Raw genomic sequence first — 15,792 nt, 5'->3', positions numbered from 1 at the left:
TTAACCTGGGATAGGTGTCAAAAGAAAAGAAAACTGTTGCAATTAAAGCCGGGGCTATACACCACATACTCCACGACATAGGATGGAGGCACACATGATAATATGCTATTGACCCGGTATTCACATGATGGTATGATGATGCCAGACCATAGGCACAATGACTGTCAACTGCCACGTCACCGCATACAAGGACATGAGCAGCGCATCCTGGGAACCATGTCAACAGGGATTACTAAGAGGCCGCATCCCAACCATGTAAGAAGCCCATGCAAACAGAATGTGTTGCTCAACTTAACAATATTGTATGACCAAATAAAGTAATTCTATGAAGAACATCATATAAAGTGCTAGATTATTAATACATTTCATAAAATTCAGTGACTATGAAAAAAGGCTGCATACAATCAAACATATAAAGTGCACACTGCATTCCAAATAGTATCAACATACAAGGATATGGTGCGATATAGATCAACAACATTTACCAGTAGGTAAAATGATAACATATAACAAAAATAAAGTGCAAACGTTGAAGTGCAAAGAATATATGAGAGATACATGCAATACAGATAAAAAAAGTAATCATTTTATAACATTCCTGACTCAAAGGAAAACACTATTCTTCAGTTCAATTCCTAATAATCCAAAGCAAAAAGAATTGACAGATGTCACACATAGAGCTCCTCATTAGAGATGAGCGAGCATACTCGTCCGAGCTTGATGCTCGTTCGAGTATTAGGGTGCTCGAGATGCTCGTTACTCGAGACGAGCACCACGCGGTACTCGTCTCGATTAAACGAGCACTGACCATTGAATTCAATGGAGCCGGCAATACAGCCGGCTCCATTGAAAGCAATGGCCTGCCGATGAGCGTGGGATGAATTGTCGGGAAGGGCTTAAATATATAAGCCCTTCCCTGCAATTCATCCAGAAATGTGTAAAAAAAAAAATATATATATATACTCACCTTGTCCCGGCAGACGGAGTTCAGCGCGGCCAGCGGCAGTCCTCCTGAACTGCTCTGAACAGCTGTGAGTAGTATTCAGCATCCGGGGATTTAAAATCCCCGCCTGCTGAATGAGCTGCCTCTAATTGGTCACAGCCTGACCAATCAGAGGCAGATTCCACTCACACACCCATTCATGAATTTATGAATGGGTGAGTGACTGCTGCCTCTCATCTGATTGGTCCCGCTGAGCCAATCAGAGGCAGCAGTCACACACCCATTCATAAATTCATCTGATTGGTCCCGCTGAGCCAATCAGAGGCAGCAGTCACACACCCATTCATAAATTCATGAATGGGTGTGTGAGTGGAATCTGCCTCTGATTGGTCAGGCTGTGACCAATTAGAGGCAGCTCATTCAGCAGGCGGGGATTTTAAATCCCCGGCTGCGGAATACTACTCACAGCTGTTCAGAGCTGTTCAGGAGGACTGCCGCTGGCCGCGCTGAACTCCGTCTGCCGGGACCAGGTGAGTATATATGTATTTTTTATTTTTACACATTTCTGGATGAATTGCAGGGAAGGGCTTATATATTTAAGCCCTTCCCGACAATTCATCCCGCGATCGCCGGCAGCCCATTGCTTTCAATGGAGCCAGCTGTATTGCCAGCTCCATTGAATTCAATGGGCTAACATCATTCTTCTCTGCCACAGCTGTTAGAGCTGTGGCAGAGGAGAACGATCTTTATGCTGACAGTGGGGGCGGGGGGGTCTCACTCTTGCCGCTATTGTGGCTTAATAGTGGGACCTGGGAACTTGAGATGCAGACCAACATGTAGCCCCTCGCCTGCCCTATCCGTTTCTGTGTCGTTCCCATCACTTTCTTGAATTTCCCAGGTTTTCACAAATGAAAACCTTAGCGAGCATCGGCGATATACAAAAATGCTCGAGTCGCCCATTGACTTCAATGGGGTTCGTTACTCGAAACGAACTCTCGAGCAGCACTGAAAGTTCGACTCAAGTAACGAGCACCCGAGCATTTTGGTGCTCGCTCATCTCTACTCCTCATACATGACTACCTTTGTGGACACAGTACAGGGTTAACAGGTGTTTGTGGAGACCTTAACAGGATATTAATGTGCACATATAAAATCCTAATATCCACCCACTACTTAATATGGCACAGTCACAGGAAAGACCTGAAGCTCACAGTCTCATTCAGTCCAGAAGGTGATGCAGTATTTAAAATCACAATCCACGTAAATTCACGCTGGCGAAGCTATTTCTTCAAGATAAACTATGTTGTGATCATAAATTTGCTGATAAGACCATGCAAGAGAAGAGAGATAGGGGCTGAAAACCAAGCATCGGTCTTGACATTGATCTTCTATTGACACTTAGTGCTCATGCCCACGACCGTGTGTCACGTGTCTTGCAAAGATGCGTGTTACATAGTTAATGGATCAATGAAAGTCAATGGGCTTTCTTTGATCCATGCACACTGTCGTGTGAACACTGCGTATGGATACGCAAGAGAAATCACAGCATGCTTTATTTCCCTGCTTTCGTATGCAGTATGAGCTCTGTACACTTGTATGGGCAGTGTATGATACGCTATCCATACACAATACATTGTGTATGGGAAGCGTTTTTATATGCATCTCTGCTCCGAAGAGCGGGGAATGTAGGGGGAAAAAAATCACATTATGCATACCTGTGAGTGTGTAATTCGAGGGCATGCACATTGCCATACGCAGTCTCTGCTGACTCAGCCAGCAGAGCATATGGCTCTTTAATGTGTAAAGCGCTGCGGTGGGCTGACAGATTTACATATACGGCCATGGGTATGAGCCCTTAGACTGCAGTGTCTATAAACAGTAATATGTAGAAGCTGAAGAGAACAAACGGTACAATTTTGTAAAATTGAATCATATTGCAAAACTGATTGTCAGCCAAAAATGTATGCATTTAAGAGGGGGGAAAAAAATTCCCCCCCAAATGTGAACATATCATTTAAGGACTTCTGCCCATGGGACCTATTCAAAAGGAAAGAAGGTATACCTGGTGGTATACCTTTTTCTTATTGTGCTGACATATACCAGCCTGGTTTATGCCAATAGCATGCCCAATGAGACCCTATTGACATGGTTTGGTGAATATATCAAACATACTTCAAACACATCTGGGGTTATTATCTAATACTGTCTAAAAGTTAGTACAGATTTTGGCTAGAAAGTCTTAAACTGTGCTAAAATTATCACTGATTCTGTTGAATGATAAATCATGAATTTTTAAGACGGTCTAATATACGTTTAGACCAGTCTTGTTATAATTTGCTGCAATTTTTGTTGCAATTTAGGCCACTTCCCCTCATTTCTTTTCTTTTAAGCAACACCCCTTTGTCAGACATGGTAAGAAAAGTGTCCTGAAGTGTCTAAAACACATAGTAAATGTGGTGCAAAGCAATTTGGACAGTTTTCCTCTAAAATACACATTCATGTCTATAAAAGGTCTCACAGCTCACAATGCATGTCAGAGCCAAAGGAGGAGGACAGGATTGTGTGGAGGCAGAGATCTGGTAAAGGCTTCAGCTTTTTGCTGTACTGAAAGTTTCCAAGAGCACAGTGGCCTCCAAACTTTTTAAATAGAAGATGTTGGAACAACCAGGACTCTTCCTAGAGTTGGCCGACCCACCAAACTACGTAATCGGGAGAGAAGGGCCATGGTAAGAGAGATGACCGAGAACACTGTGGTCTCTCGGAGTTCCAAAGATCCTGTGTGCAGATGAGAGAAATGTTCAGAAGGTTTACCATCACTACAGCATTCCACCAAAGTGACCAAAAATGCCTCTCCCCATTAAGGCACATGAATGCCCACCTTAATTTGCCAAAAAGCACCTGAAGGACTCTTAAACTGTGATAAAGAAAATTCTCTGGTCTGATGAACCTAAAATTTAACTTTTTGCTTCTGTTCTAAGCCTTATGTCTGGAGGAAAGCAGGCACTGCTCAGTATCTGCCCAATACCATCCCTACAGTGAAGCAGCATAATGCTTTGGGGGTGTTTTTGAACGGCTGGGACACGGAGACTGGTCAGGGTTGATGGAAAGCTGAATGGAGCAAAGTACCAAGATATTTTTAATGAAAACCTGAAGCAGAGTGTAAGGGACCTCAGATTGGGAAAAAGGTTCACCTTCCAACAAGAGAATGACCCTTAGCACGCAGCCAAGACAACACAGGAGTGGCTTGGGGATAACTGCTTGAATGGCCCAGCCAGAGCCTTGGCTTGAACTCAATTCAATATCTCTGGAGAGATCTGAAAATACCAGTTCCCATTCAACCTGGCAGCGCTCGAGAGGATCTGCAAAGAAGAATGGCAAAAATCTCCATATTCAGAGGTAAAAACACATCATTCCCAAGAAGGCTGTAGTCACTGCCAAAGGTGCTTCAAATAAGTACTGAATACAGCATTAAATACGCATGTCAATACAAAATGTTAGCCTTTCATTTTTTAAAAATTTGCAAAGATGTTTGAACTTTATTATTATGGGTTATTGAGTGCAGAATAATGGGAGAAACTTTTTTTTTTTATTTGCACAAGGCCATGACATAACAAAATGTAAAATAGTGGAGGGGTTCTTAGGACTTTCCAAATACATTGTATTCATGTGTCCCTGAAGTGGTGTTCAGAAGGACATCTCTGAACATGTAACACATTTAGGGGCCAATTTGTAGAAAACTGTCTAAGGGCTTATTCAGATGACCGTATATCGGCGGGGTATTCAGCCCTAAAAGAAATACTTTCAATTACAATCCAGCTTTCATTTTCCAAGAGCACTTAATGAAATGAAAAATGTGCTGTAAATGCTGCCCTGTGCAACAAAGAGTTTTTCATTTAGATAGTTTTCAAGATTCTCCCCTTAAAGGGGTTGTCTCGTGGCGAAAGCGTTTTTTTTTTTTTAAATGGACCCCTGCATTATGCCCTGTGAAAAAGAAAGCATGTGTTCGTTTTAAACAAGCACATTGCACTTACCTGCATCAGCGTTCTGCAGCTTCTTCTTTTCTTCTTTTAAAGATGCCGCCGCTGGTCTTCTCCCACGGTGAACCGCGGGTCTTCCCATGGTGCACTGTGGAGTTTCTTCTTCTGTCTTCCGCGTTCCACTGCCGATACAGCCACTTCATTGGCTGATCGGCACCACGTGACGGAGGCGGAGCTGCGATGACGACGCAGTGACCAGCTCTCCGGCACGAGCGGCCCCATTCACCAGGCAGAAAACCGCACAGCGCAAGCGTGTCTAAAAAAGCAAGAAGCCAGAGAAATTAGGCAGAGCCATGGAGACGGGGACGCTAGCAACGGAGCAGGTAAGTGAATAACTTCTGTATGGCTCATATTTAATGTACGATGTACATTACAAAGTGCATTAATATGGCCATACAGAAGTGTATAACGCCACTTGCTGCCGCGAGACAACCCCTTTAACTTTGAAACTTACATTGGGCACAGCTTACTAAAACTATACAGTTGAAGACTGGAAAGATATTGCTGCCTCTGAAAATCCTAGATTTCTGCTGTAGCATAGAAATAGTAAGCTAAAAATTAAATTGATCTTTTAATTGCATAATGCCACCAACTATTTGCATCCTCTTATGGCTGTAGTCTACCCAACTTGTGACAGTTGCTATCACTTGGCTAACCTGTACAGCAGCCTATTTGGGAGAGCAGAGGGGCAGGCATTCAGATACTACTCCAATGCTGATTGAACCACAAACTATACAATGCAACATGGGAAGTCAGGGCAATGAAGTGCAGGACAGTGAACTACTGGCAGAATGGTAGGTTTACTACACGCCCCCTGTATGAAAATGGGTTTCAAACAGCAGAACAACACAAAATTGGGAAAGGCCACCTGAAAATCAGAATTTACAGACATGATACAGGGTACAAGCAGCAGTAAATGAGTTGGGAAGGAGAACTTGTTGAAAACTCAGGTACACTTTAAACCATGATCTGAAAGAGTAGTAGATATGAACAGCTTTAGAATAATGCTGATACTGCAAATGAGTGGGAAAAAAACAAAGTTTGCAACATTCATTGTCTATAACTTTTGTAAATTATCACATTTTATGGTTTTTGTAATGAATTATGCAGCTTTAGTCTGCACATAGTCTGTTAGGTAACCAATTTTCCACCATTATCATATAAGATACAAAGGCCTTTTGGCTCAGGCAAAAGTTCTTATTTGCTGTTCATTTAATAACTGGCCATTTACTTACATGACTCAGAGGTGCTTTCAATCTTTTGTGCAGGAAGCAAAGAAATTCCTTTCAGTAGATAATTAGGTAAATGGCAAGATAAGAAATACCTAATTAATGTTTCTTTTCCCAAGATCAAAGCAGTCTGCATACATCTTGACCTACAGTACCAACTACCATCTGAATGCGGTATATGAAATAATGTAGTATACACTTTATTTCAAGACATATTAAACTTTCTTTTTTTTTTTCTTTTGCTGAAATTATTTTTAAAAGACACATGTTAAATAATTATGTGACGGTTTTCCTTATGGATTATCAGATTCTGTCAGTCTAAAGCCAGGATAAAAATTAAGGTGAACACAACATTTACTATAGTCTGCCTTTATTTTTTATATTATTTACATATATATATATATATATATATATATATATATATATATATATATATAAATTTAAGTGAAATAAAATATCCAATCACGTTCTTTCATTGTAAGTTTGAGAGACAGCCTTAAATAGAGAACCTGGCCCGGTATTTTACATTGATGTCTGAGGAGGTATTAGTGTAATGTGTTGACACCGGAAGGCAGAAGAGCAGTCTGTCAGTGATAGCTGTCCTCCCACTGCATCAGCTTGAGGGGTGCCTTGGAGCAGCGAGTGCCACTGGTAACCCCTTACATGCCGCGGTCTATGTAGATCACGGTATGTAACAGGGTTTAACAGAGGGAGCGCGCTGCATCCATGAGGTCATCGGATCCCTGCAAGAAAAATCGCTACGGCCTGACGGGTCGCTGTGGCAACAGGACGCCAGATACAGGCGTCCCGCTTTGCCATTGCCTCCACCGAACTATCTCTCTCTCGGCAGTTTGGTGAAGACGTATGCATCCCGCAGCCAATTGGGAGCTGTGGGGGTGACCTGTGCGTTACGTCTAGCTTAGCCTGGTCCTGCCCACACTTCTGGTGGAGACATATTACACTAATACATATATCTGATCCCCCATGAGGTGGGAGTGGCAAACCATATACATATATTGACAATTGTAAATAGTTGAGGTAGAAAAGAGTGTATATTTTCTGAGAGTTTCTGTCATAGAAGAACAACAACTTAATATAGTAGATTATTTTCTCATTGTTGGAAATCGCCCATCCTGAGAACCACTGTAAAAGAGCTGAAACGTTTCTTGGACCATCCTGAGAACCAGTCCTTTTAAGCAAATGGTAGTCATTCAAAGATGAGGCACAGCAAGACTGGGTAAAACCTATTTGAGGCTCTTACAAGGTAGAAGTCAGAGAGCAAGTGGTTGCATCACATAGGCGATACACAGATCTTATACATTTCTCTCCATGTATGGAATTTACATCACAAGCCACAATTACACAGATAGCCTGCCCCTCGCTTCTATGTGGATCCCAATCTCTGTTGGTGGTCAGGTGTTTTGGGGTGTTTCGAACTTTCACAGTAGCCCTTTAAAATGAAGGGGCCCCAGACTTTAGCACTACTGCTCCTTCAGATGATTATGTAAGTACTGTATGTGGTACAGTAAGCCACATCCAATATAAAACAAAAAAATGCAAATTATAAAAAGGATCATTGTATTTTATTTACCTAAAGTGAATTAATGAAATGTTGTTTAACATTACTACTACATTTAATTATAAAGCATATTTGTCATTGTCACTGTACATCCCATAGCCGCATTTAAACAACACGGGGATTTGCCACCATCGTACTAATTTTACATGATGCTCAAGGCACTGCAGCTGTCAATACATAACTTATGAGTTGTTGGCAAAATAATAACAGATTTATTACTTTGTTTCAACATTTTACTTTAGGCATTTCAGAATGTAGCATTAAAGTAACAATGACACATTTTTTAAAATTTCCATTCTAATTCTGTTTGATTTTAAGATGTTGAAATGAGAGCATTGGGGATTTAAAAACATTTGTTCGATATGATACTTATTGTGAAGATGATTTATTGTCTGTTGTGGTACAATAACGGCTGTTGCTGAGTGTTTCTAATTAATTATCATTATAACTTCTTTTTCTTTTTTAGTTTTCTCCCTTTCATGCAAGTATTTTGGGATCATGCTCCTATGATTTCACCGTAAGGTAGGATTTTTAATCACTCGATAAGCCATCTCTATAGCTTAACGTTTAAAATGAAGGTTGTCTTTAGAGTACTCTGCTCCATGTATCTTGTTAATGTTCTGTAAGGAGCTTCTTCAATGTAAATTTCTGACAAGTGCTGTTAAGTTCCCATCTTTTTTTTTTTTTTAACTTTTTTTTTATTGGCATTTCAAGGAAAACATACATGAGTAAGTTGCAATTGTTACATAAGGTTCTGATCATATCTTGACAGTTTCTGTATACATAGTACTATATAGTCTCATATATATATATATATATATATATATATATATATATATATATATATTCCCTTTTTTTCTTTATTTATTCCCCCTTACCCCCCTCCCCTAAATTCCCAAAGTCTTAATATTTCGTTATAAAAACATAAATAAAACATATAACTGGTAACTTGTTAAACTAACCCGCAGTGCATCCTCCAACGATCACCTCCCCTCCTTATTTTCTCTGCGATCTGTAGAATTCCCAGCTGGTTCATATCCTTTTGTCTGTGGTACCATGACGTATTAGTGGTTCTTGCACTCCTTAATTTCGTTAGTCAAGAAACTTTTCTATAAACTCTCTCCATTTTTTAAAGAATTTTGGGGCTTCGGTCTCCACACATCTCTCTAAGTTCCCATCTTAAAGCACGAGTGTGAAGATGGCCATTTGTGAGGCCACCTTCACATATTATTATAATATTTTCTTTAATTGAATTTGTCTACTTACCTGTCAATGTACACATGCTAATAAAGGTGAGCACCTGGTCAAATGTAATTGTTATGGCTAAAAAGGTTGAGACCCTTGGCTTCCACTTATTGATGACACATTTGGGTGCATGTGCCACAATTCAGTTTCTTATTTTCAGTGATAGGTGGAACTTGAATGGAAACATTGGACTAGAAGGAATAATTCTTAAAGTGTACCTATCCTTTTAATGAAAACCCAATTAACAACATGGACTGCAAACAACGGAAGCAGCTGTGCTTAACTGTATGTATTCACTGGACACCTGGCCCAAACCGCTACTACCTGAATCCCCCTACAGATCCAGCAGATATACATGCTCACTACACAGTACCACCTAATAGACAAATTCTGCTGATGTTGGTAATCTCTCCTGGCAGTGCCAATGTTTTGCTGAGGCAGAAGGTGTCTGTCAGATAATGGAATGAAAGTCCCAAGTGAATGCTCTTCCAATTCTAAAGCCCTGCTATTCCAGTTGGGTTGAATAAAGGTTAAAGTCCTGGTAGATGAGGCAAGCTTCGGCTTGTAATGTTCCCTATTCCCATCTGTAGGCTGTAGGTGCTTTAAACCATTATACTTAAAGGGGTTGTCCCGCGCCGAAACGGGGTTTTGTTTTTTTTTCAACCCCCCCCCGTTCGGCGCGAGACAACCCCGATGCAGGGACTGAAAAAAAGAACAGCACAGCGCTTACCTGAATCCCCGCGCTCCGGTGACTTCTATACTTACCGGTTGAAGATGGCCGCCGGGGTCTGCTCCCTCCGTGGACCGCAGCTCTTCTGTGCGGTCCATTGCCGATTCCAGCCTCCTGATTGGCTGTAATCGGCACGTGACGGGGCGGAGCTACACGGAGCCCCATTGAGAAGATAAGAAGACCCGGACTGCGCAAGCGCGTCTAATTTGGCCATTCGACCATTTTAGACGGCGAAAATTAGACGGCAACCATGGAGACGAGGACGCCAGCAGCGGAGCAGGTAAGTGAAAAACTTTTGATAACTTCTGTATGGCTCATAATTAATGCACAATGTACATTACAAAGTGCATTATTATGGCCATACAGAAGTGTATAGACCCACTTGCTGCCGCGGGACAACCCCTTTAAGTTACTCTCACAGCCAGCAACAAAGTTAATAAGAAGCGCAAGCCTCTTAATACATTTGTTGCATCTGGCACACCTTTGTGCAGCAGACCAATATCTATGTCATCTACAAGCTGGCGTAGGTTTCAGATATAACTTGTCAGCTTCTGCTGGGCTGCCAATGCTAAGCCCCACCTATTTTTTTTTTTTTTAAGGGCTAGCCTTGACATTTAAAAAGTTGCAATTTTGTCACTTACTCCAAATTGCGATATATTGACACCTCAGTTCTGTTGCCGGCCAGATAACACATATACAGCAACATAGTTATTCCTTCTTTTAGTTAGTGTGGCAATCCATTTTTTCCCTATCTTGTATATATTTGTCAAACTGTATGACTGATTGACATGACATTTTGCTCAAAGTATAATCACGACATGAAGAAGGTAATAGGCTAAAAAAAATTCTGAAATGTTGTCTCGGCAACCTTAGTTGCATTTTTTTTGCCTTTGCTTGCATTTTAATGCAGCACCCCCCAAATTTGCTTTCACCAATGGACTCCAGGTACTCGATTTAGTATTCCTGGTTATTTCCAGCAAGTAATTCCCACTAGAAGAGTCATACTGAGCGCTGAAAATGTGTGTTTCAGGAAATGATATGTCCCCAGACAGGAATATATGAAGCAAATTGATGAACACCGGCCCTCATTTATCAAAATTGTCTAACAGTAAATCAACAAACAGTAAAAATCAGTTTTTGGTGCCCGTAACAACCAATCACAGAGCAGCTTTCATTTTATCTCAGCACTAAGAGGTTTGAAAACTGTTGCCCATAGCAACCAATCACAGCACAGCTTTTATTTTACCTCAGCAGTATAATATATAGCAACCAATGACGGCGCAGCTTTCTTTTTACCTCAGCAGAATAACAAATGAAAGCTGAGCTATGATTGGTTGCTATCGGCAACAAAAAATGCCAAATTTTACTCAAATCGGACCAGAGCTGGAAATTTGTATACAACACAAACAAACAGATTTTTTGTTTTAGATATAAGATGCCAAGCGAACTTTAAATAGCGCACTTAAAATAGCAGTAACGCATTTTGTCTTAGGTACCTGGGCTAGTTTTTTTTATAATTCCATTTGCTTTGTTGTTATTTGTTTTTGGAATGCAAGAAGCGAAATAGTTTTAATAGTTTTATTTATATTTATAAAGCATAAAGAAACATTTGTTTGCTCGTTTTACGTTAAGCTTTTTGTCGGATACCAACATACTCCCCTTTACATCCGTGATCTCTCCTTAAAACCTGACACGTGACATAATTTATAAAGAGAATATCAGAACGCACATGTGATATAGAGACTGGTAGGCCATCAGCCATTTTATGTGTGTATCAGGCCCATCCATATTGTCGCCCATGTTGTGCCACTGTTATCCCATTCAGGCCTTAAGTAGTGAGAATGCAGTATAAGTTTCTATTTCTCTCCCCCTCCACCCATTGCTCATTCCTGCCTGTTGATATTTGCATTTAGAAGGCCATTGCCTGACTTTCCCCTGGGCAAGAGCTGTGATGTGTGTAAATAACCCTTGTCCTTTCTTTTCTGCATGTTTGGGGTAGAATTAGCATAAGTGAACAACATTGTATGTCCATGTATATATTAATGAAGTCTTAGAATAATCACTCACCTAGCAGATGGCTACTTGCAGAACGCCAGAGCCGAAATTCAGATTAGGGAAAGATCTTTTAATAAGAGTTATTCGTTGTGCGAAGGTCTTAGCCTGATGTGAATTATAGTTTTAGATTCGGGTGACCAGCTGAACAAAACACACCTAAACACATTGGGGTACGTGGCCCAGAACACCCCTAAATGGCCTATCTGCGTACCTCGGCATAATTTACGTGTCATGCTTAGTATCATGAAATAGATAAAATCGTGACCAGAAACATGCCGGGCGCAAATACCCAATAGGAGGATCACTTTTGGAGATATGGGTAAAATGTTGAATTATGATTTTTCCACAAGGGATGCATGCCCCAGCCCAACTGTCCTGAATAACATCAGAGGGGGCAGGAGAAGGTGTTTCCCTGAGGGAAACTTTTAAAAAACTGGGGCATCAGAAAGAATTTTGTCAGAGATACGCCCAGTGTAAGGACTTTCCCATTGCTTCAGTGGCTCCACACAAATCAGAAACTTGGGTCAGATATCCCAAATTTCGTATCTTTTCTTTATTTTTTCTCCTTGTTTTTTTTAAAAAAGTACTGTCTTGTTGTGTATGCCTGTATACCCTTATACTCCTGTGTAACAACCTTTTTTGTGTATATCCTTTGTATATATATTTGCACTGCTAGTTTCTTTTTAGAATAAATCTGCAATTTATTAGTCAAGTCTTGTCCGTTTTAAAAACAGACCATAACTCCGAAGTTTATGTTTATAATTCATAGGTCACAGTTCCAGCTTACCTTTAAAAGTTGGTGGTGGCAGCATTTGTACGAGCAGCATTGTGAAGTGCTGGCGTGTGTTAGACCAAATCAGCGAGTGATTTGTGCTTTTGGTCTGCGTGTGGCAGGACCCCATGAAAGCTGGTTTCCGTGACTACTAATTTTGTACTTTTGTGACTCATTGTCTCCTTTTCAGTTAATACATTGTGTAGTTTGTTAGCTGAAAGTAGAGTATATGAATGGCCGCTCTCATCTGTCACTTGTGCCTCAAGCTTTCGATCTGAGAATTTTTGACATTCAGTTCAGAATAAAATAATTAGCCTGAGTGACTGTCCAGAGACGTCAGCACTTCTTACTAATTGCTAAAGTGCACAAATAACATTTGTCGTTTAGTGATTTCTGTTTAGAACTGCAGGTTACCTCCATTAAAACGATGAGTTTGTTAAGCATCGACTTGTGTACAATGTGCCGTATCCCACTCAAGTACTGACTGTTAAACAATGAGTTTCATCTCTGGCAGCTCTGAACAGTCATCGCTAACCATGTACATTTGTATGTGGATTCTGAAAATTATAGCTCTGTCTTATGTTGTACCACGTCCAAGCACTGTAATGCCCCTTATCCAGCCACAGTATTGTAAGTGCCTAAAAGTCGGAAAAGTTTAAAAGGAACCTGTCACATCTCCACAGCACCGTAAACTAAGCCATGGTGCTATTAGAGCAGTGGTTTGGGGACCAGGTTTTTGGCACCAGGGACCAGCTTCAAGAAAGACCATTTTTACAAGGCCCGGCAGGGTTAGGCGGGACATGGGCGGGGCTTTGGTTATATGGGGCAGGGCTATGAAGGGGGTTGGAGTTTAGTGCATTCTTATTTAATTATGACATTTAGAATGTCCTGGCAGTACACACATAGGGCAGTATAATATATCCCCCCCCCCAGCCTGGCAGCACACACATAGGGCAGTATATAATCTATCCCCCCTGCTCCCCTGCACACACATAGGGCAGCATATAATTTATCTCCCCCCCCCCAGTAATAAACAGCCCCCACCTCTCAGTAATTAGCAGCCCCTCCACCTGTAATAAGTAGCCCCCACACCCAGTAATAAGCAGGTCCCCCCAGTAATAAGCAGGTCCCCCCAATAATAAGGTCCCCCCCGTAATAAGCAGGTCCCCCCCACCCCCGTAATAAGCAGGTGCCCCCCCCCCCCAGTAATAGGCAGGTCCCCCCCCCCAGTAATAGGCAGGTCCCCCCCAGTAATAGGTAGCCCCCCTCAGTAATAGACAGCGCCCCCCAGTAATGGGCAGTGCCCCACCCCCAGTAATAGGCAGCCTCCCCCCTGTAATAGGCACCCCCTTCCCCTGTAATAAGTAGCCGCCACCCCCCAGTAATAAGCAGCCCCCCCCCCAGTAAGCAGGTCCCCCCAGTAATAAGCAGGTCCCCCCCAGTAATAGGCAGCCCCCCCCCCCCCCAGTAATAGGCAGCCCCTTCCCCTGTAATAAGTAGCCCCACCCCCAGTAATAACCAGCCCCCCCCAGTAATAGGCAGCCCCTTCCCCTGTAATAAGTAGCCCCCGCCCAGTAATAGGAAGCCACCCCCCCCCCCAGTAGTAAGCAGCCCCGCAACCCATATACTTACCTCCTCCCTGCTGTCAACGTCGCTCTCTACCCTGATGTCAGTGGGCAGCCCGGAACGCTTCCTCCCCAAGTCCTCTCCTGCGGAACTGAAGAGCAGGGGACTCGGGGAGGAAGCGTTCCGGGCTGCACACGTCAGTGTGCGCCGGGATCAGCGCGATTACCAGCGGGGAGCTGCGGCGCCCCCGCTGGTAATCGCTTCAGTGGTGAGCGGCGTCGGCACGCCGCGGGCCACATAACACAAGGCAGCGGGCCGGATTCGGCCCGCGGCCTTGTGTTTAGAGCAAAAGTTCCCGGCGGTGCCGCGGACCGGTGCTAAACACCCAACAGCCCGGTCCGCAGACCGGTGGTTGGGGACCCCTGTATTAGAGGACCTGACAGGGAGCCATGTAATGTGGTTCTTTTTATACTCACCCGTTCCTACGATCCAGCAGTGTCCACCTATTAAGTTGGCATGTGGCACGAAAACCTGATTCTTTTCGGAGTCCTGTACAAGTGCTCATGGGACAGGAAAGAGTTAGGTTTTCGTGACACGCCAACTTTAGAGGGGAATGCCACTGGATTGCAGAAACCGATGAGTATAAAAAATATGTCTTCCGGGTCCCAGTAACATTCCCTAACCGCACCATAACTTAGTTTGTGGTGCTTTGGGGACATGACAGGTTGCTTTTAGGATTATTATTTTTTAGTTTCCTTGTTTTATTTGATAATGAGCTGCTAAACTTTATATTACAGTTGCCATATAAACTAATTGCAGACTGGGGCTAGACAACAGTAACTGGTCATTAAGTTGCATTGAGTTGCTTGGATACATAATTTATACCTGACTATGGGCTCATGTCCACGACCATGTGTTCACTGCATATCTCATGTGCATTGCACGTACGTGTGATACACGGTGAATGAAGTAAATAAAAGGCAATAGATTGTCATTGATGCATGCACAGTGGTGTGTAGACACTGCGTATCGATATGCAAGAGAAATAGATTGGAGCACACTCTGTGTATGTACGCAGCGTATGGGCAGCGCTTTCACACACATCCCCACTCCGAAACAGAGAGGGGAATTAAAGAAAAAGAAAACTGCGCATTTCCTTGTGCATGTGTTAAGTGGACATGTTCAGTGCCATACGCAGTCTATGCTGGCTTTCACTTGGTATGTCTGTTTATAGTAAGGTAAAGTAATTATTAGGCCATCTAAAATAATGCAGTTTACTTATAGTAGGTGAGTCATGTACTTATGAACATTGATGTAGTGGGCTCATATAAGAAATATAATACTTACCTATTCCTCCCCAGGCAGTCTACTTACCGCATCTTCTCCCTGCTGATCTTCTCTTCTCTCTTGCAGTCCCCAGCTCACCTGACCTCCAGCCGGCTGGATCTTCTACTTCCGGTGACGAAGCCTCCATTCACAGGCAGTCTCCTTCCTGCAGGCTAGTGTAGGTCACATCACTAGTGACCTAGTGTTCACTGCCTCGCGCGGAGTGCCAAGCTATTGCAGAGACTGTGCATGCTCGGGGTCTCTCTGCAATAGTATAAGAACTCTTGCTGTGAGACAGCGTGCAAGCACA

At 42.5% G+C, this 15,792-nt stretch overlaps 1 protein-coding gene across 1 annotated transcript in view; it reads left to right on the top strand.

Annotated features, from left to right (window-relative positions):
• PEX7 (peroxisomal biogenesis factor 7) overlaps positions 1-15,792 on the top strand; it is a 145,681-nt gene that overhangs the window by 88,320 nt on the left and 41,569 nt on the right. The window contains exon 8 of the mRNA XM_066606118.1: positions 8,255-8,310. Coding sequence (XP_066462215.1) covers positions 8,255-8,310 — 56 coding nt within the window. The remainder of the gene's footprint in view (positions 1-8,254; positions 8,311-15,792) is intronic.

The sequence above is a fragment of the Eleutherodactylus coqui genome, chromosome 1 (genome assembly GCF_035609145.1).
Source record: "Eleutherodactylus coqui strain aEleCoq1 chromosome 1, aEleCoq1.hap1, whole genome shotgun sequence".
Taxonomy (NCBI): Eukaryota; Metazoa; Chordata; class Amphibia; order Anura; family Eleutherodactylidae; genus Eleutherodactylus; species Eleutherodactylus coqui.
Note: the sequence above shows the minus strand (reverse complement) of the source record. Positions and strands in the feature narration are given on the sequence as shown.